This window comes from Siphateles boraxobius, unplaced genomic scaffold (assembly GCF_051911475.1).
Source record: "Siphateles boraxobius isolate OS27281-9 unplaced genomic scaffold, OSU_SipBor_1 77, whole genome shotgun sequence".
NCBI classification, from domain to species: Eukaryota; Metazoa; Chordata; class Actinopteri; order Cypriniformes; family Leuciscidae; genus Siphateles; species Siphateles boraxobius.
Genome location: NW_027509205.1, coordinates 16587659 through 16610158, shown reverse-complemented (window position 1 = coordinate 16610158; position 22500 = coordinate 16587659). Strand labels below are relative to the sequence as shown.

Here is a 22500-nt window from a genome sequence, read left to right as displayed (position 1 = left end):
CCTTCAAATTAAAATGATCTTTGACGATTGTTATGCAAAACAAAAATGGAATTCATGCAGTGAAAAAAATGTTAATTTTAAAGGAACAGTATTGCCTTTCAGTTTGATATTGTGAAGAATCTGACTTAGTTTTCTGTGCATTATCTTAATGTTAGTGATTACACTGAAAACAATAAATGAGTGAATAAAATATGGCTTGCATTTAAATGCTGCAAGGGTTGACCCATCACGAAAAATCAATTAAAATTCAATCAGCTTAAATCCACTCAACATCGATAAATCGATCGTTCAGAAATTACGATAATCCCCTCTCTCATTCCAGATCAAATATTGTGTCCATCCACGAATAGAATAGTGACAAAAGGGGAGAACCTGCAGGGCAAATAACTCCATGTTTATCCATATAGCATTTTAAAATGATAAAGTAGGCTATATCTGAAAGATACCATATGAATAAAGGCACTTTGAGGATAGGCTATGCATTCGAAATGTAAACGCTGCCAAAAAAATAAATAAATCACAAGTCTCACTTTATTCGTCACCGTTCTTCTAGCTCTCAATGCACTGCTTTGATGCTATATCAAAATGAGGAGTTGGTATCAGTAGGTTCAGCCCGTGGCACTCGATTTAACCTCTTCCAGCCATAAATTGGTGAAAATACACTGCTAAGTGGAGGCACTTTGTACGTTGACAGGTTTTCGCCATTATTTAGAAAGACGAGTATCACCGATCATCGTGCGGCGCTCTTTATTTGCAGATAAAAGCACAAGCAGCATGGATATGACAGACACAGTATGTCTGCGAAACGGCAGCAAACCTGTTGAGTGTTTCTGAATGAGTGCAGCCTGCGCTCGTGCGCGCGACTAAATCTGCCCGCATCCGATAGGCTACTGTAGCCTACATGATGCACGTTAAAGATGTTTTATTTCATAAATAATTACATTTTAATTGCATTAAATAAAATACATCAAATAGTAGTTCAAAAATAATTAGGCCTACCTTTTCTCGGATATTCAGTTCGCTGCTTGTTAAAAATAAAATGAATGTTTTTAGGCTACAATCAACACGGTTTGTGTTGTAAAGCCTGGAAGAATAACCAGATGAGCAGTGTCAGAAATAATAATCTATTTTATTTTTTAAATTAAGAGGCAATAATTGAGCCTACACTGTACATTTTAGTAAACTATTTTAAACACACACTTAGACATAGAATATAACGTAATATTAGTTTATATAAAATATAAAAAACCGAGTTCATTTTATTTTCTTGCATTTCCCCCCACTTTTATTTTATTTCAAATAAATATCATTTTTGTCAATTTTCTTGGCACTTTTAGCCTACCCTGATTAATTTATGACCATGATTAGATCTATAAATTGTAACGATTCATTTTCTGATCTTTAATAACAAAAGCAAATTCATAATGACAAAACAGGTAGCAAATAAAACACTTAGGCTATAAGATATTAAAAGGTAGACTATTAAGTGCGTTTTTATTTCTCCGCTAGACTCAACAGGTGAGCAAACTTTATTTTTTTTTATCATAGAGAGTTACTGCTTTAATTTCTTAAACAATACAGTTGAATAGATAAATAAATATGTATGTTTAGGGGCAAACTTAATTTTGGGTGTGTAGGCCTAACTACATTTTGTTCAACAGAATCACTCTCTTGCTCTCGCGCATGATATTCACGTGATTGTTAACATTGTAGCTATAGCCTATAGCAGCAGTGCCCAAAATCTTACCCTACTGAAATTATCTTTTGTCAGGAGATGAACAAGTGTGTGCTTTTTTCGAGTCCTCATCACAGCCAGTATTAATCAGGATTAATCCAGGAACGAGGCCTTCCCGCAGCATTTTCTTCTGTTTCATGCGTCTGTTCTGAAACCAGATCTTCACTTGAGTCTCGCTCAGTTGGAGAGTGTTCGCGATCTCTATCCTTCTAGCTCGAGTCAGGTATTTGTTAAAATGAAACTCCTTTTCCAGTTCTGTGAGTTGTTTGGTGGTAAAATTAGCTCGCGGGGCTCCACTCGAGGGGTCCTCGTCAGCATCTCGTCCGTGGTCCGTCTTCAGCTCCGGGTCCGAGCATCTCCCCAGATGTATAGCTGTTAAGGAAATGCAATACATATTAATAAAAAAAACACACACAGGTCTATATAAAAAGATTCAAGGTTTAATTCAGTGCTTACCATTCTTGAATGAAAAAAACAACAACACACGAACAACGATTTCATTATTTTATATTCATATTAATCTCTGATCGACTAAAATGTCACCTGCAATTTTGTTGACAAACATGGAAAACAAAACACTTAAACTTTTTACTGTTAGTATTACTGTTAATACGTTTGCTGTTAATATATTCAGTTATACACTTGCTACCTAAAATATTATTGGCATTTATTAGTAATGCTTGAAATTTTAAACCGCGAATAATTGGAAACGAATTTATCGGTAGCCTACTGATTTATAAAAACAGAGCACCATATTAATATAATACTATTTTATTATATCTTAGTTATGCAATATGATTTTAAATTAATAACACACCAAACGTTATGAATATAAAAACAGTGGATATAGGGTACCATATAATAGTATTATATTCATATTGTGCTCTAAGATTTAAAAATAACTACTCTGTAAAAAAAGTTGCTCCCCTACATTAAGTACAATCTAATAAACTTAATTAAACTGACTTAAAAATGTATCTTGTATAAAATAAAAAATGTTGAAAAATGCTTAACTTAATTTGATGAGTTAAAGCACTATAAAGACACAAGTTGTTATAAAGTCTTGATCATATATATATATATATATATATATATATATATATATATATATATATATATATATATATATATATATATATATGTATGTATATATATATATATATGTATATATATATATATATATATATATATATATATATATACACACACACATATATATATATATATACACACACATACACACCTATATATATATATATATATATAATTTTTTGACATGTATATTACATATAAAACAGTGCATCATAGTCTATTGTTTAAAAGTGAGTTTAACAATGATATTTGAACTAGCTTCCATATCTGCCTTTTGGTTGAGAGAGGAATATGGTTTTTGTTTGAGAAAGAGCGATACATTTTCAAGTATGCAAAATCTCTAAACTGTAATATGACACTGAAAAGTCTTTATAATCTTCCATATAAACAACTTTTTTTGATTCCACATTTTTATTTTTCTACAGCAGAAATATCATTTGCTAGGCTTCTGCAATGGTCACTCATTTGTGTCTTTTCAGTGAAGGTAATTTTCATTGAGGATGAGTTTTTGATTGCTTGACCTTCATCTGTATGCAAACCCTGTCTCAGTAAGCTAAATAGAAGACTGTCTGTTTGCTCCTCACAGATAACTGTAGGTCAGGGGTCACATGCACTGTCCATCACAGCCTGTCATAAAAATATTCCAAAGTTGCTGCTTTCCAGTTTTTCCATTTTGCCCAACATTTGAATTTCCTGTAAATTAATAACAAAAAACCTAGTGTATCTAAATGTGCCTTTGTCTACAGTGTTAATTTTAGAATAGCGTTAAATCTGCAGTTTAACTGAGCTAGTCAACTAACAGCTGTCTTAATGGAAATCAAACTAATGTTTGTTGTTTGCTTGTGTTGTTTGCTTTTGGAAGCTCACAGGAAGTTGCACATTCCTTTAGGGGGCACACACACACACACACACACGGGTTGGACGGGAAAATCCCCTGGGGTGTTACAGAGGCATTGAGCCCTCCCTCACATACTGCTACAGTTGCAAGTGTCTCTCTAACCTCAGTGCCATCTGCCTACCATGTGTATGTTTCTGTGTGTGTGTGTGTTTTTGGTCATGTCATTGCAGTCATGGACGTACAGTCTGACCCGACGCAGGATATACAAAGACAAAAGTCAAATAAATACACAATGCTTTGGTTGCAAACGCAATCACAAAATACTAATATCTTCCTAAAATACTTCTCTTTGTTAATGCAACTAAAACATTGTATATTTATTTGCATTAACCTGCAATGAGGTCCATGAGCATTTTCAATTAAAACACTTTCCAATGAGCTGAATAAACTCTACATTCTCTTAGGCTTAGAGCACAAACAGTTGATCATTCAGTTGGTCTTTATCTCGCTCTCGCTGTGCAACTGAAAGTAAACAAAGAGATGGAAAAAAAAGCAATTGTAGGGTCACCTCTAATATTCACAAGGGATATTCTAACAATCAGTGCATTCACTGACAAATATGAAGTAATTAAGCAATTTCCTTAGGAAATAAAAAAGTGTGCATGAAAACACTGATGAATGAGTAACTGGATAATAGAATTGGCAGTCGCCAGAAGGCATAAAGGAATCAAACGAAACATTTGAGGAATGACTTGCAAACTTGGAAATGGCCAACCAGCCAGAGGGATGACGTGCCCCACTAAGCCTAAAAGAGAGCAGGGGAATGGGGGGTGGGGGATCGATACAGATTGCCTCGGTCATCTTGGCATCCAGCCCACAGTAATTCAGGTGCTGTCAGGGTATAATTGAAGAATGACGCACTGGGACTGTGTGCACTGTACTGGGGGATCCAGTCAGACACTCTGTGTAAGCTTTTATTCATGTTGAGAATAGGAAACATTTGATGTTGGCCAGTAAGAACAATAACCCTCACAATGCATGGAATCTCTGATTTAACGGGACCGTTCACACAAAAATGAAAATTCTACCATCATTTACTCAGCCGCATGTCGTTCCAAACCCATTTGACTTGCAAAGAGGAATACTGTGAAAAATGTCTCATCAGTCGAATTCAATGGGGTCCAATGTTCTTCATAATATCTTCTTTTATGAGGAAAAAAAGAAAGTCATACAGGTGAACTATCCCTTTAATGTTTTTTCCCTTTAATAATAATCTTTTTTTTTTTCATTAGGTTTTAATGAACTTCAGTAAAGGAGCAGGCAATAAACATTCGCCCTACCATTTAACATTTGACTTTGGCTGCTGTGTTGATGTGAGTATTATCTTAAGCACTTGTTGACAGACCTCTCATATATCATCATACAATGCTTTCTCCATAAGGCTTGCCATAAAACCAAGACATTAATCACAGAGGGAGAGCCCCAACTTATAGTGACCATTTTATTTTATACTTCTCTTCAAAGGGAAAATTCACCCCAAAATGAAATAATTTACTCACCCTTATGTCATTCCAAACCTGTATGCATGTCAATGGTAATCCAATGTTGTTTTGAACACACCATTCTTCTAAATATCTTCTTTTGTGTTCCGCACAAGAAAGAAATGCATACAATGACGTGAGGGTGAGTAAATTATGATAGTTTTTTGGGTGAACTATCCCTTTAAGCCTTATGTGCTTAAAGGGACAGTGAAGTTCAAATCTAGGTAAGAATGAGTGCAAAAAGTTGTACGCTTCTCTCTCTCTCTCTCTCTCTCTCTCTCTCTCTCTCTCTCTCTATATATATATATATATATATATATATATATATATATATATAATGTGTGTATATTATATGTGTGGGTGGACAGGCAGGAGCAAAACAAACAACAGACAAAACGGTACACAAATTGTGAACGCCTGGCCTTCAAGCATTTGGGATTTCATATAGCAGGCCTTTCTATCCTATTTCCTGACCACAGCTGCTGTTCATACGCTGGGCGATATAGCCCAAAATGACCTTTTCGCTGACATATTTGCCTGTGAGTTATTTTAGATCATCAGTGTGGCCTGGCCAGACATTCTTCTCCCTGACAGTCTGGAAACCATATGAATGCTGTATTACTGATTCGTAGGAAATGACAAATCAAACAGGGCTCTTCTTGGTTTTACCATCAACCTATTACATTATATTGTGATTTATTGAGGGGGACGAGCGATTCACAATTTAACGCACGGCTCTCACAACAAACATGAAATACTTTGACATAATACAGGTCAAATGTCATTGAGCGTGACATTTTATGAGCACATGTCAAGTAACTCACATTTGAACTGCATTAAACGCAGACCTATCCAATCATTACTCTGGTTAAGGATTACGCTGCGATTCTGACAGACATTTTCCGACATTCAATATAGAAAATTAATTGCAGCATATAAACATTGGTCTCTATTAAGATTTAGGGCTCTGTCGAGGAAAAGTATTCCTCCGAAGTTTATTTGGCTCTGAATGGAGAGCTAGGGGGTGCTGGACTCCTTTAAATATAGCCTGGGCTGCTTCTTGTCAATGAGAGAATTTTTAAAGGGATGAACATAGTGAATAGAATGAAATGGAAAGTGCTATTTATAAAAATGGAGGAATTCTGCCTGGCATGTTGTTGCTGACCCATTTAGGCACCAGAGCGGATCTTATATATTACACTCTCCTTAATTTTTAAAGGTTTCTCCATAAAACAAGCAGCCTGATTTGTGAAGCAAGAACTATCTGTCCCTGACATCTGCAGAGGATGTTTCATAATCTGCTTCATACTTTTGCTTACTGTATACTTATAGTCTGACATGTAAATGTTAAATAATCTAAGCCGTATGCACCATACACACACACACACGTATATATATTTACATATATGTATAGCCTATATATATATATATATAGCCTATATATACAGATATATATATATATGTGTGTGTGTATATGTATATATTAGTGCTGTCAAATCGATCAATCGCATTTAACATAAAAGTTTGTGTTTAGGTAATATGTGTGTGTGTATATAGTATTTATATATATGTGTGTGTGTGTGTGTGTGTGTATTTACACAGACAAGCACACACACTCACATATATAATATATATACACACATAGGCCTACTTTTTAACTTTTTATTTAAGTACATGATGGTTTCACTGTTATTTTTAGGTGATTATATTATGTAGGGATGTTTTGAGGTGGTGATATTAGCTAAACCCTATAGACATATAAGCCTACAAGCGTGTTGATATGAGTACATTTAAAGTGAGGATTGATTTATAGTGAGGAGCACTTTAAATTTGCTCATAAGTCGACATGCTTCACTATATTTGTTAGTGCATGTTTAAATATTTGGCCTTCAAGTATAGCCAAACTTACACACTTAGCTCCTCCTCCAAGTATTAAGTGCTGAAAAGTTACTGTCCAACTTTGGATACACTACTTTCTTAAAATCATTTTTTAATTGAAAACACAATTAGCAATCGCATTATTATTTTAAATCACATCCCTAGAATTTAAAAGAAAATTGGCAGAGAATGTGGCCACTTCATGGTCAATTAAGATGCGCTGCAGAAAAGTTTGTCGAACTAGAAAACTAGTCAACTTACCTGCACGGGACTGATTTTTCCTCACTCTCATCCAGTCGAATGTCTTTTCACTGTGCAATGTCTCATTTAACGTGTTTAGAGCCTCGTGCCTGGTGCTATTGTCCTGAATTGAAGGGTGATGCACTGGGCGGTCGCATGTGTGCGCAACGAGGTGTGTGTTGTTGACAGGGCCGAGTTCACAAAGCGCGCCGGAGAAAGTTCTGAAAGTGTCTGAGGAAGGCGAGAAGCCCGTTCTGGAGAGACCCTGCTCACGACAGCTTTGGAAGGAGGGGACTTGGGGTCGAACGGTGTGCACTGGTCTGCAGAAGTCTTGGTTATGGGGGAAGGGGGGTCTGGTCGAGTTTGCAGGACCAGGGTCCTCAAAGGGCTTTGAACACGTGCCTGTGGCCGTGGCACTAAGATTCGTGAAGTTATATTGAAGAAAATCCGCCTCGGTGTTGTTGACATGTCCCTCCTCTCTGCTTGGGAAGTCAGTAGTAGCTCCGTGGTCCTGATGCAGACGCATTACTCCAGTAGCATGATAGCCCTTGAAAAGTGACGTTGTGTCCCTGAACCCTTGATACGAATTCATGGCTGCATCTCATATATTCCTGATTTTCATTCGAGGCTGGACGCGACAGAAACTCCATCCACAGATGCCACACATAGCGCGCAAGAGGACAGAGGCTCAGATCTAGACAGGGACATGCCTTGTAGAAACATTCGATCAGTGATGGATGGGGATGACGTGCCCTCTAACTCTTGGCCAATAGCCGGACATCTCCTTCATCTGAGTGAGCGTTAATTTACCAAAGCAAGCAAGTTTGAATGACTTATTTGACCCGCTAATAAGGTCTCGTGGAGTGTGTGCGCTCGCGCGTGCGCGAAGAGGGGTCAACATCAGTACTACATTGCATAGTGGATCATATTGTATTTAATAAAAGCGCACTACATTATGCTGGATGATTTCTATGAATTTTACACAAATGTCAAGGCATTTGTGAAAAGTCACATTTAGGATATTATTAGATTATTTGTTCTTTTTGTTTCAGATCCAAATCATTTAGGCTAATTTCCTAACGGATAGTTTTGTGTTTTAAATTTAAGTTAACCCATAAAAAAATATTATTTCGACACGCTGTCTTCATATAGTCTCTCTCTCTCTCTCTCTCTCTCTCTCTCTCTCTCTCTCTCTCTCTCTCTCTCTCTCTCTCTCTCTCTCTCTCTCTCTCTCTCTCTCGGAAGGCCCAGTCCGTTTTAGATTAGCACGCACAGAAAATCAATGACAGGTTTAGTCAGTATTGCAGCCTTAGCTTACCCGAATAAGTTCTTAAGTCTGCATTGTCAATAGTTGTTAATGGGAAAGCCATTGATATTGTGGTTCATGCCTATTAATTCATTTAAACTTTGAAAATAATTTTAGAAACGTACATCTCCCAGGTAGCCTAACACACGTTAATTGCATTGCTCTTGTGCTATTTTTAATACTCCGATCTATTTATCTTTAAAACAGATTTCCTCAACGCAAAGAGTAGCCTATCCATACTTCGCAAAAAACTGAAACTCTGTGTAGAATTCTATGGCCACGGGGAATCTAACATAACAGCTGAAATGATGTTAAAATGGAATCATAAAGTCATTGTATGAGATTTCTGAGTGATTATCTGTGCTCTAAACAGCTGTCGTCGCAGGTCATTCGTCGGTCAGATGATAATTAGCAGCTGCTTCCCCTGCAATAATCAACCGCTTCATACAAGAAGTATTTAACCTTTTATTTTTAGAAATATTTATTTTTTAAAACAAATGGCAAGCTAATTCGTTAAATATAATCGTTTCATAAAAATAAAAAGTACAAATAGCTTTATTTTAGGCTAAGTTTAATATGCTAAACTTAATTATACACTTGCTGCCTTTTACATATTGCATAAAAGAAAGAAGAAGAAAAAAACATATAATTGCATTTAAACCTTTTCACTGTTCTCATTCTAAGAGGAATTTCTCTTGTAATTTCAAATAAAAGCCAAAATGAATTCATACTAAATGGTAATAAGTAGCGTACACATCCTTAAAATGAGTTTTTGACTAGCCTTTGTTACTTTCAACGATAAATAAGAGATGACTATTACGGAGTTTCTTTCATTCTCTTGTTTTCTTTTCTTCTTTTTTCCATCAGATTAGAATTTTTGTAACTCCAAGCAATAATTGGATGAGCCTATTAGACTTGAGGATGGTTATATAGGCTATATGATCAATAAGTTACGAAAACACATGTTTTTACATTGCTTAAACTCATCAAAATAAGTTAAGCAATTTTCAACTTTTTTATAAGTTATACAAGATTCAAATAATTTTTATTTTATTTTTACAGTTTATACATATATGTAATATGATAATTGATGTTAAAAAAATCCCAGTTAATCTAATATGTGATTCATGTGGTATTGAAACGTCTTAATTCACTGGATAAATGCAAGCCAAAATATTATGAAATATGTCCTTATAAGATACCCTCTGAACTTTTAAAGCCTTGCTTTGTTAATCTTGACTGTTTGCATGTCTAAAATATGAGAATTTTTTACTATTTCACATGTGCATTCCATTATGTTTTATGTGACATTTCAAAAAGTTTCTCCAAACTCATAGAGCATTAGACAGAGAACACCAGAGATATTACCTTCAGAGGTTACAACACTCTCACATCTGTTCAGATGTGGCAGCCCTGGGTTCCCTTGTAACAGATGTGGCCTTTCAGACTTGTATGGTCTTTCCCTCCAGTATAGCTCAGTCATTAAAAAGTTATACTGAGTCAAATTATTTCAACGTTAAAATATAATACGGAAAATATAAAAACGTAGAAAATGCAGAAATGCACATTTGCATCACGTTTACGTTTTGGGAGACAAAAATATATACATTGAATGTACTGTAAGTCACTTCGGATAAAAGTGTCTGTCTGTGTTCTCTAGATCTAGAAATCGGAAGCACTTTGGCGTTGTTCATTAAATCAGATTAAAATCAGTTTCTGGCAAAACGAGGTGAGTTTATGATCATTTCAGTTGTTTTTTTAACATGCATAAAATGTATTTTATTAATATAAAAGGGCAAATGTTAATTAGGAAAGTGAATAAAAATTAACAAGATGATTATATATCTAATAGTTATTATATTGTTTGCATTTAAACATTTGAACTACTGCACAGGACAGAAGGAGGAATTTCTGCTTATATGACCAATAAAGAGTTTTACTAGGGCTCTGCAGTGATTAAAAAACCATCTCAAATAATCAACAATGTATAACGGTGCTCTCACAACCCCAGAGATCTGGTCCCAGCTGGAAGAATAAATGGAATTCTACGGGCAGCAATGCACTGAATGACGGAGTGCAATATATCCTTTCCCTCTGTACATTTGCATGGTACACTTATCCATCTTCATGTCAGCTGTGGGGTTACCCAGGGTTCACGCGCTAGCTTGTTTCTCTCCTCTCCGCTCAATAAATAAATCTCTGCTGCTCTCTGTTTACGGGCTGAATATAAATTTGTTTGCAGTCGATCGCGGGCCTGTGTGAAGGCATTAGAAATTGTATTTCTGTAATGGGTTTCAGCATGAGGATGGGGGGTGGGGGTAGGGGGGTATGAGCCAGGAGTTGCAGAAGTGTTTGACTGCAGGGTAAGAAAAAAAAAAACAGGTGTGTGTGTGTGCACTGCTCCACCTCAATAAGATTATACACACTTTTTTTATAGTCCAGATAAGATAAATTAGCTCAAGGCTGAATTTAAAATGGATTTAAACTGAATTTTAATGTTATTTACTCTCATTTTATAGAGATCAAATATTAAGGGTTTATTCGTTTCTCTTCGTGCCATATGTTTGGTTACTATAAATCGTGAAGGAAAGCGGTGTTCAACATGCCTCCATGTGTTTTCTACAGACGTTTGACCTCAGTTGAACAGCTCTGGGTAAACAAGTCATCACAAACGTCCCCCCCCCCCCCCCATTCCCCCCTCAGTTCGAAACAGCTTGCTTCCCATCAGCACCCGTGTTTTGCCAGGACAGATGACAGGAAATCAGTCTCGGTTCATGTTCGTAATAAGGTGAGGGAACATTAATTTTTCTTATTGACTGGAAATAATACCAGCTTGCCACATCCGAGCTGTTTCCGGTCGTATCCTGTCTTCTACTGTTATAATGTGTGCATATTCAAAGCGAATGACATGCACCGGCCAAGCCTCTCTCTGTGAAGGAATTGCATGCATGTTCACCTCTCCGTGACTTTATAACTGGAGGCTGGTGAAAACTCCAGTGTGGTACAGGTTAGGTTTCATTATGATTTGAACGCATCACTCTTCTCAGAGGGGAAGCTCGCTCTGATAACCTGATCTCTCTTTGGTGACCCTCCCACAAGCTGTGGGATCTTGGCTATGATGTGGAGATCATATCATTGCCTGATTTTGACCTCTGACCCCTGTTACAGAGCCCTGGCATGATGACTTGTGGCCCGGGTTTAACCCTAGAGGACTGTTGGGCCTAATTATTTCTCATCTCTGAGCCCTGAAAATGCCAGGAGTGAGATGTTGCTGACAGGTGACTGTCACCACTGGTGGGAAGGTCATTGCTGTTAATGCAGAGCGGGCCTGTCTCAGATGATTGGTTAAGGGCTGGTAATCTATGCACTTGCGTACACCTCTTACTTTACCACAGGGGAAAACACCAGAGAGGAGGCCGCATGAAAAGCAGGCCTAGAAAGTATAGGCTTGTGCTATATTCAGAATTGAATTAGGAATGGATTTTAAATGAGGTAGCAAAAAAGATGCTAATTAGAATTCGAAGTTGAATGTAAGAATGTAGAATTAAAATGAATGAAGATAATTAACATGATTCTAATTTTATCTAAAAAAGCAATGTTTGTCAAGACAAATCTGAATATTGAATTGACCGTGTTTTGAAAGTTTTGAAAATAGTTGAAAAGACAATTTTGAAGTTTGAAAGTTTATAGGCCACAGATAGATAGATAGACAGACAGACAGATAGACAGATAGATAGAGATTGATTGATTGATACATGCATAGATTGATTTGATTGATTGATTGATTGATTGATACATGCATAGATTATCATTGATTGATTGATTGATGCATAGATTGAATGATCGATTGATACATTAATTAAATGATACTTAGATTGATTTATACATATAGATGGATTGATACATAGATGGTTGATTGATAAATACATTGAAGGATTGATACATAGATTGATTGATTGATTAATTGATACATGAATGGATGGATGGATGGATGGATGGATAATTGATTGTTTAGATGGATGGATAAATGGATGGATAGGTAGATTATATTGATTTATGCATAGATTCATTGATGGATGGAGGGATGGATGGATAATTGATTGGATATATAGATAGAATGATAGATGGATGGATGGATGGATGGATAGGTAGATGATATTGATTGATTGATGCATATAGATTGATTGATACATGGATGGATAGATAGATAGATAGATAGATAGATAGATAGATAGATAGATAGATAGATAGATAGATAGATAGATAGATAGATAGATAGATAGATAGATAGATAGATAGATAGATAGATAGATAGATAGATAGATAGATAGCATGGCAGTAGCAACTTCAAGGTCATGGGTTCGATTCCCAGGGTTTGCATGAACTGAAAAACGTGAATGCAGAGTCATGGATAACAGCATCTTCGAAATGCAACAAAAAAAGTATATTTATATAGACAGACAGACAGACAAAAAGTCTGACAGGGAAATACAAACGGAGTAAGAAAGAGCAATACAGGGAAAAAAGTGATAAAGGGAGACTGACAGGGAAGATGAAGCCTTCGATAACATCAACAGCAGTAATTGATTGAGCACATTGCTGACAGGGTGATTGTTTAAACTTGCAGTGGTGCATTTTACTCAGGCGGCAGCAAGATGACTCTGATAACAAAGCATGCCTAGCACTTTTAGAGAGTTTTTAGACTTTGTCACTTCATGTGTTTTTACTAATAGCTATCTAATCATGAAAACACCAATTCCTCTCCAAGATGCATTTGAGACAGATGCGAGAGGTGGAGGCGGTTAGAGACATGTACAAGATGCAGTCAAGTGTAAATGCTTCTGTTTGTTAATTAATCCCAGAGTCCCGAATGGTTTAGGTTGAGTCCATACAGTCCGCACGTGAGCAAGCAATCATGGATGAGACGCATGGATTGAGCAACTGAAAATCTCAAACATCATTTTCCATACGGGGAAAAAGAGACTTTTCAACATTAAAAATTTTGCAGCCCACCATTAGCATTACCACTGTTATATTTTCATATAGCATAATTATAGATTGATTGATTGATACATGGATGATGGATTAATATTTAATTAATTGATCGATTTATTTGATCAAAATACAGTAAAAACAGTAATACTGTGACATTTGATTACAATTTAAAATATATTTTAAAATATAATATATTCCTGTGATCCAAAGCTGTGTTTTCAGCATCGTTACTCCAGTCTCCAGTGTCACATGATCCTCAGAAATCACTCCTGTATGCTGATTTGTTGAAAAAATTCTTACCATCATCAAAGTTGTGCTGGTTAATATTTTTGTGGCAACCATGATCCATTTTTTTCAGGATTCTTTAATGAATTGAAAATTCAAAAGAACAGCATTTATTTGAAACGGAAATGGTTCATGATAAATGCATTTTACTGTCACTGTGGATCAGTTTAATGTTTTCCTGCTGAATAAAAGTATTTCTTTCAAACAAAAAAACGAATTCTAATGACCCCAAAACTTTTGAACTTTAATTTTCTTCTCTTTTTTACAATTTTTATTTTTAGCTTTATAAAGAAAAACTTCAGGGTTTTTTGGACCCAAATATGTGTTTTAGGGGTACAATAGCTTGTCACTGGACATCTTTGTACCTTTTCTTTTTTTTTTGCCCACCTAAGTGTTGTTCACACTTTTAAACAAAGAAACGGAAAACGTTTTATGCTTTATGGCCATTAATTTACACGACTACAGTGTTTTGGGGACCTCAAAATGCAAACTTTTGAAAACGGTAATCAAAATGCGCATTTTTGAAAACGATACCGTTATTGTCTGCATGTGTAAACTACAAAAACATGAATATGTGAAAACGGTGACGTTATGCACATGCGTGTTACATGTTCAGTCTATAGGCATGTAATTTTTCTTTATGAAGTGACATCGCCAACTACTGCCCTGGCATGAATAATACAGCATTTTTAATCATTTTTGTGGATCCGTTTGAACAGGATCATTTTGAATACGTTGTCCTCTGTACGCAAAAAATAGTACTTCATTGTCATGTAAACGTATATACTCTTAGAGTAACAATACATATCTTGAGGTACTACTATGAACCTTTAAATAAGATACAAAGATGTCCTTTTAAGGGTACTGCCCCAATGACAAACTGTACAATTTGTGCATATTTGTTCTAAGAGTGTATCAGTATCATTGTAAGAAGCTGACCTCATACCTTTCACTTTTTCTCTTCAGGTGTTGCAAAAAAAATGCATTGATAATGAATATCTGTCATTGTATTATTCAAAGTATTTCATGTCGAATTTCTTTAATTACATTCTTTTAACTACACTTTCAGTGTTCTCTAAAGAATTACTCATTTTAAATATCTTCAAGTAGACAACAATATGGAGTGTCGCCACTTCTAACAAAACTGTTGTTTTTTGGCACACAAAGTACATAGTGACCAGGTGTGTGTTAATGGGATGCACTGCTGATTCTTACAATCACACAGAGATCCCAGCGGGCATGTGCAGAAACAGCTCTGTCGCATCTATCCTGTGTACTTCGCTTAGTGTAGTGTATGGCTGTAAGAATACGAATGCTTCCGGTCTTCACTTCCTTCTTGAGCCCAGCAGGCAGCAGCCCAAACAAAGTGACAATAAGCCATCTGTCATACGAGCGTAGACTGCTGCACTGTCTCCAGTGCCTCCAGAGCTCCTTACTGGGAGACATTAGCAGGGTTAAACAGTCGGTTGGAAGGAAAACTCGTCAGTGCACAGCCATATGCCTCTTCTCCTCAATTGCACAGTGAAAGAAAGCTTGTCGGAAATCCTTGAAGATGTTTTGTTTTTGGTGTCCAGACCCGAGAACCGCTTTTCTGAAAATCATCAGGTGTCGATTCGGTTGGAAACCAGCAATTTAATTTATCGTAAAGATCAGAGCGTATGTTATGGTAATTGTTTTGTAGGAACCCTCATCAAGTTTGTGAGGCTTCTCATCTGTGTGACAGTCATCAGCCTTTTTTTTTCTCCATTTAATGTCACCAATCACCTTTAGCTGGAGCGTATTTAAAAAGCCATTGATCTTTATAATACAATGCTTTAATATGACAGTAACAGTTGTACGTGATGCAGGAAGTCAAATTGTGGAGATTGATGAGGGCTTGCAGGTGAATTATAATCCATCTACCTGAGTGATGCCTGCGCTGTGTTCCATACCAGCAGGCCAACAAATAAATAAAACCCACAAAGGTGACACTAGGAATTGATACTTAACAATCCCTCTGAGCAACATGCACTAGGAGCGGCTTTGACTGAGAGAAAAACTCCCCTGGAGAGACAGAGAGCGAGAGAGAAATGGTAAAGCTGGGAAGGTTAATGGAAAAGAATGGACTGGATTTGCCAAAGGTCACACATACAGAGTCAGCACCTTGTTTATGATTAGGAAGAGGTCTGAGCACAGCTTGTGTTTGAGCCGCTTAATAAAACGCTTTAAATGACTATTGATTCATGCCTCGGAAGAGAACTATGAATCTCTATGTAGTGATTACCTATGTAAGCATAAGGTCCAGCGTTTTTAAATCCTTAATGAGAGTCATACGGTAAAAGTGTGGTCACAGAGGTTGATCTTCTCCTTTTTAATTGGTAAGAGGGCCTATATTTCATTATAATAAATAATGTTGTATCTTCTAATTTCTAAAATTGTAGTCGGCCACGAGATGTTTGAAGACAAATTGAAAATTTTAATGGCCAGTGGACCATCTCTTATGCAAATTGACTGTAGAATTAATTGATTCGATCCAATTTCCAGATCCTTAACTAGATTGTGGGATTACTAACTAAATCTGGAATGTGATGTATGTGTGGTGTCCTGTGGGCCGTGTTGTGCAGGGCCTTTCTGACGATTTTTCAAAAATTCCCAGGATGAACTTATTTGGAGCGTATGCCGTAATCTCATTCGGGATGTGAATATGATGAGCGACTGATGGGAGTCTGTTAGTGCACTCAGTCTAGGTTAGTGCTGTGGATCAATGTGTGACCCTATTGGGGGGGAAAATTGGGAATTTGGAAGAACTGACCTTTAGATGAAAAGAAATGGACTGAGATACTAATGAAAAGAAAGCAATATCCAGTTAGACTGGTAAAATTGCAAGGTGTATGAGTGCAATTAGTTGATGTCAATAATGAGGTTTCATAGTTGTAATGATGATTTCCTCGTGGGGATATTGATGCTGAGAGCTTGCTCAGAAACTATGGCATGGTGTGCTTTTGTGTAGATTTGTGCACCTCACTACACTAACAGTTTTTTGTTATAGTTCTCAATTAAACTCACATTTTTGGTTGATTCACCATTATACATTAAAACAGAAACTTGTTTTAATTATATATGTACAGTAGTAATGTGAACTATTTACACTAAGGAAATTAAAGTTGTCGTATTGATGGATGATATATTGATTCCATATCAATTGGTTACGAGACGATTTTTCAGAATTTGTTCATATTGGATATGTATTGGCTGATATTGGATACTTTAATGTGCATGCTTGTTTTTATGCATGCCACATTGGCCACCCTCATAATTTTTAACAGCACTAACAATTAATAATCTTTATAAGAACTCAAAATAAATTTCTGCTTCATGTTGCAGCTATAATTTTGCGAGTCCTGGTCACGTCCTACATATAAAAAAAAAATGTTTTACCACAAAATTTTCCCCCAATGTTCCCTAAATACTTTTTTACCCATTTATCAGTTGTCGTCACAATTATTATTGGTATCGAGCAGAACTTTATGCAGTAAGCAGTATCACTGTAAGAAACAGGTGACATTATCTCATAGCTTTATTTTTTCCTCTCTCTCTCTATGTTGTATAGCAATACATCAGCAATGGATATCTGTCATTGTTCGCCCATATATATCATGTTGAAGAGGAACTTGAATTATATCAAAGACAGCTTTGGATCAATTCAGTCATGTGGAGAGTTTGTGATGTGCAGCCTGTGTGGTTTTAAATGCTTAAAAATAGGTCTTTTTATTGTGTGAGTGGCCAGAGCAAGCTCTCTCTTTCTCTGTGATCTTTGCCAGGGGTCGTGTAATGCTCCTTAATGTGCTCGTAAATCACGGCTGCTCAGCCCATACACACAAGAATGTAAAGAATCCAACGCAGCCTCCATCTATCTCTCTCTTCTTCTGTCTTTAAGTCAGTCCAGTAAATCTTTTTTTCTTCTGAACACTCAAAGAGGAATTTCTCTGCAGCTGATTTTCTGCAAATTAATTACATACTGAGCTCAATGATGGAATGATTTAGGAATGTAGTGGACCCGTTGTGCTGTTCTCTTTACCATGAAATAAAGCTCATACAGTGCAACGTTTAAATTAGATCTTGATCCTTCTTAGTTTACAGGCAAATTTGTCTTCTGCGGCTACACTGCAGGATGTCTATTTTAAAAATTGGGGCTGATGATGTTCAATGGTCATTCTGTCATGCCCCTTTGAATTACCAAATTTCTCTCTTGTTATTTTCATTAATATTAAAGTGTTAGTTCACCCAAAAATGCAAATTCTTTCATAATTACTAAACCCTCATGTCGTTCCAAACCCATAAGACTTTCGTTCATCTTCGAGATACAAATTAAGATCTTTTTGAGGAAATCTGAGAGCTTTCTGTCCATCCAATGACAGCTACGCAACTACCACTTTCAAAGCCCAGAAAGGTAGTAAAGTAATAATTTAAGTAATCCATGTGACTCCAGTGGTTTAACCTCAATTTTATGAAGTGACGTGAGTGCTTTTGAATGTGAGTTTTCTAAAAAAAAAAACACATATAATTTACCACTTTTACCACTCCAACATTCACGAGAGCACCACGACGCATGCGTGTTGTGATGACTCCAGAGCAGACTCGCGCGTCAATACAACACACATTCGGACGTTCACGACAGCAGCATGAGTCATGAATCATGCATGTTGTGTTGACATGAGAGCCGTTTTGCATAAACGCGTGTTGGAAATTAATATTTGGTAAATTATGTTGTTGTTTTTGCGCAAACAAAGCACTCGCATCACTTCATAAAATTGAGGTTAAACCGCTGGAGTCACAAAGATTACTTTAATGTCTTTATTACTTCTCTGGGCCTGCGTAGGCTGTCAATGGAGAAACAAAGTTTTTATTAGCTTTTATTAAAAAGACCTTAATTTGTATTCCGAATTACGGTTGCATGATATATCGAAATTATAGGAAAATCGCAAATGTACATATCGCAATATGCATATCGCAATGACTTGCGATTACTGAATGATTTTAATACTTCACAAGATTACGAAAAGTCAAAGGCTTAGGTCAAAGCAGATAGCGATAGACTGGACACGTGACTGTTACATACAGTGCTTAGCATAGTAAATACACCCATGCTAAAGTTGACTAAAAAGAGGAATAAAAAAATCCTCTTTTGGAAATTGATCTTAATGCCTTTATTAAAAAAATTAGGAAAACTCCAACCTTTAAGGACACCATTTTTTTTGTGAATGAATAATGTATCGTAAATAAATAAATGTTCTTCCTTAAAATACTGGTTAAAATACTATGCATCCTGATAAAGTTCCCTTGGCCTTTGGAATAAAAAAAAAAACATGTCAATCTCTAAGTATGGTGAAGGGTATGTGATGATGTGGGGCTATTCTAATTCCAAAGGCCAAGGAAACTTTATCAGGAATCATAGTATCCTGGATCTATGAAATAACTGGCCTTTAAAACTGTCCTTCTATGGGAGTTTTACATAGGGGTGTCCTGACTTATGCACCCTGTATTTTAAGGAAGAACATTTATTTACGATACATTATTCATTCACAAAGAAAATTGGTGTCCTTAAAGGTTGGATTTTTCCTCGTTTTTTATTTTATTTAAGGTATTAAGATCATTTTCCAAAAGATGATTTTTTTATTCCACTTTTTAGTCAACTTTAGCATGGATGCATTCACTTATGCTAAGCACTGTAGGCCTACGTGTGACATGCTTAAAGGTGCTCTAAGCCATGTCACACGTTTTTTAGGCTGAAACATTTATTTGTCACATCAAACATCTCCTTACTCTCCGCTAGCTGCCTGTCCCCTGAGCACACTGTAAAAAACGCGGTCTCTGTAGACAGCCCAGGCTCCACAAACGGCAAGAAAAACAAACTGGGCAAACTTGCACCACGAAACATAACAAACTCTTCCAGCCAATAACCGACAAGAATGATTTGGGGGTGGGTTTGGGGGGTTAGTGCGCGTGCACATGAAGGGGGGTGTGGGGAGTTGAGGAGAGAGAGGCATGAAGAGGGAAGTTAGCTAAAGGAGAGATGTCCTAGACCCAGACAGGGACAACGACTAACGTTAGAATTATATTCTCTTGAATTTTGATATGGCCGACACACGACCAGAGACGACGTTCTGATGAACAAATAGCAGAGAAGAGACTGAGAAAGAACGCCCGAAGTCCCGAGTTTACATCGGAAAAGCCTGTTTCAGAAAGAACGGAAGGGAGAGGGAGGGGACGGGATGAGGAGGAGGGAGAGTCTAGCTAGCCTCCGTTTTGTTTGACAATACTGCGAACGTCAACAAGAAGTGACGTCACCCAACATCGCTTAGATCACCTTTAATGTTATTACGTGCAATAAGCGAAGTAGCCTGTGCATAGGATGCTTCTTTATTCTTAAAAATATAGAATGTGAAACGTATGTTGGTTTTATTATTTTCATTTAAACACATTTAAATTGGCTATATTTTAAATGTATTTTACATAGGCTACTTAAAAGCAGCATCGTGTGTGTATCTCATAACTAATTCGTACGTATTTTACGAGGCGGCTAATTCGTACGATTTGTCTAAACCCCAGTGACGGGTAGGTTTAGGGGCATGGTAAGGGGTAGGTCATTTGTACGAATTCGTACGATACGACTATATTGGGCAACTTGTAAAATATTTAGGATTTAGCAAAAATTTTACAAATTAGCCACTGTAAGAATTGCCGTTAATTGGATCATTTAATGAATTATCGCTAATCGATTTTTTCCCAATATGTGCAGCCCTATAGAATGATATGATGGTGAGTAATTAAAGGATAAGTTCACCTCAAAATGAAAATTTCCTAATAATTTACTCACCCTAATGCCATCCAAGATACCCATGTCTTTCTTTCCTCAGTGGAAGAGAAAATAAGTTTTTTGAGGAAAACATTTCTGGATTTTTCTTAGAATAATGGACTTCAATGATAACCACTGTTTTGAAGTCCAAATCAATGCAGTTTCAAAGGTCTTTAAAGTGCTTGAAAATGCTGTGCACGATCGCAGCTGAGGAGGAGGGTCTTGTCTAGCGAAACTATAGGTCATTTCCAAAAAAAATAATATATATAGTTTTTAACAATTGTGCGGATTGAGCTGATCTGCAACGCGCCGGGAACTACGTCATCAGTTGAAAGGTCATGTCCATGTCGCCGGCGCCAGCGGAATGTCTGTTGAGACAATCAGATGGTAGAGTCAGAATTTGGCGTAAACAGAATGAGAACATGGATCCATCATGCCTTGTTACCACTGTGCAGGCTGGTGGTGGTGTAATGATGTGGGGGATGTTTTCTTGGCACACTTTATGCCCCTTAGTGCCAATTGGGCATCGTTTAAATGCCACGGCCTACCTGAGCATTGTTTCTGACCATGTCCATCCCTTTATGGCCACCATGTACCCATCCTCTGATGGCTACTTCCAGCAGGATAATGCACCATGTCACAAAGCTTGAATCATTTCAAATTAGTTTCTTGAATATGACAATGAGTTCACTGTACTAAAATGGCCCCCACAGTCACCAGATCTCAACCCAATAGAGCATCTTTGGGATGTGGTGGAACGGGAGCTTCGTGTCCTGGATGTGCATCCCACACATCTCCATCAACTGCAATATGCTATCCTATCAATATGGGCCAACATTTCTAAAGGATGCTTTCAGCACCTTGTTGAATCAATGCCACGTAGAATTAAGGCAGTTCTGAAGGCGAAAGGGGGTCAAACACAGTATTAGTATGGTGTTCCTAATAATCCTTTAGGTGAGTGTATATATATATATAATTTTTTTTTTTTTTTAGCTACATTAAATTTTCTAAACAGTTTTATAAAATACATATTTTTATTATATAAAATAAGTTTATAGAATAATGCTATAGGCTATATATAATGATTTATTAAAAACCGTTGAATTGATATTCTCTGTCTGTTTAGAAGTTTGATATCCTTTGTAACTAAGCAAGTAGTCGGTTAGATGCAGGTTAAATACAGCAAAGCACTCAGCATTCCGTTCAGTTGCACTGAAGGGGCCACCGGGAGGCCAACTCCTATTTTGCATATGGAACAGTGCCGCGTGGTGATGAATGGTAAGTTCAGCAGTAGCACAGACGGTGTTCCATTCTCTCGCGGACACTTGTATAAAGATATGTTCACATACTTATCTGCACATTACTGTATCAGATTATTTATTTAGATTTGTGATTTTGCCTCAACTCATTACGGAGTCATTTGTACCTTTAATCAGAATGAATGGAACGAAGGGCTATTTCCATCCTCTTGATTACAAATGCGGCATTGTAATCTATAAACGGAAACAAGGCTGAGAATATAGTTAAATCTATGATTAATTGTGCAATGTTGCTGATAGTCCTGGAACCCTCCAGTAGCGGGGATGAGAACCACTCAAGGTTACTAAGTTAGGCTACTAATTATATTGGGTCTAGATTGATTTACGCAGAATGACTGAGATTGGCCAAACTGCAATTGCTCAATTAGTTCAAATTTCATCTGAAGTTAATATTTTTGAAAAGGTAGATTTTACTGTTCCGTGCTTAGCTTATAAA

General features: G+C 36.7%; 1 protein-coding gene across 1 annotated transcript; it reads right to left on the bottom strand.

Moving 5' to 3' along the window:
- Positions 1–1215: 1215 nt before the first annotated feature.
- hoxc1a (homeobox C1a) lies at positions 1216–8172 on the bottom strand. The gene is made up of 2 exons (XM_077218925.1): positions 7346–8172; positions 1216–2107 (listed from the first exon to the last, which is right to left on the bottom strand). The coding sequence occupies exons 1-2, from the start codon at positions 7914–7916 to the stop codon at positions 1758–1760; spliced, it is 921 nt and encodes a 306-aa protein (XP_077075040.1). The 5' UTR covers positions 7917–8172; the 3' UTR covers positions 1216–1757.
- Between the last annotated feature and the right edge of the window lie 14328 nt (positions 8173–22500).

Coding starts and splice junctions, on each gene's coding strand:
- hoxc1a (XM_077218925.1), bottom strand. CDS start 7,916: ATGAATTCGTATCAAGGGTTCAGGGACACAACGTCACTTTTCAAGGGC. Junction 2,108..7,345: donor GAAAAATCAGTCCCGTGCAG/GTAAGTTGACTA, acceptor TTTCCTTAACAG/CTATACATCTGGGGAGATGC.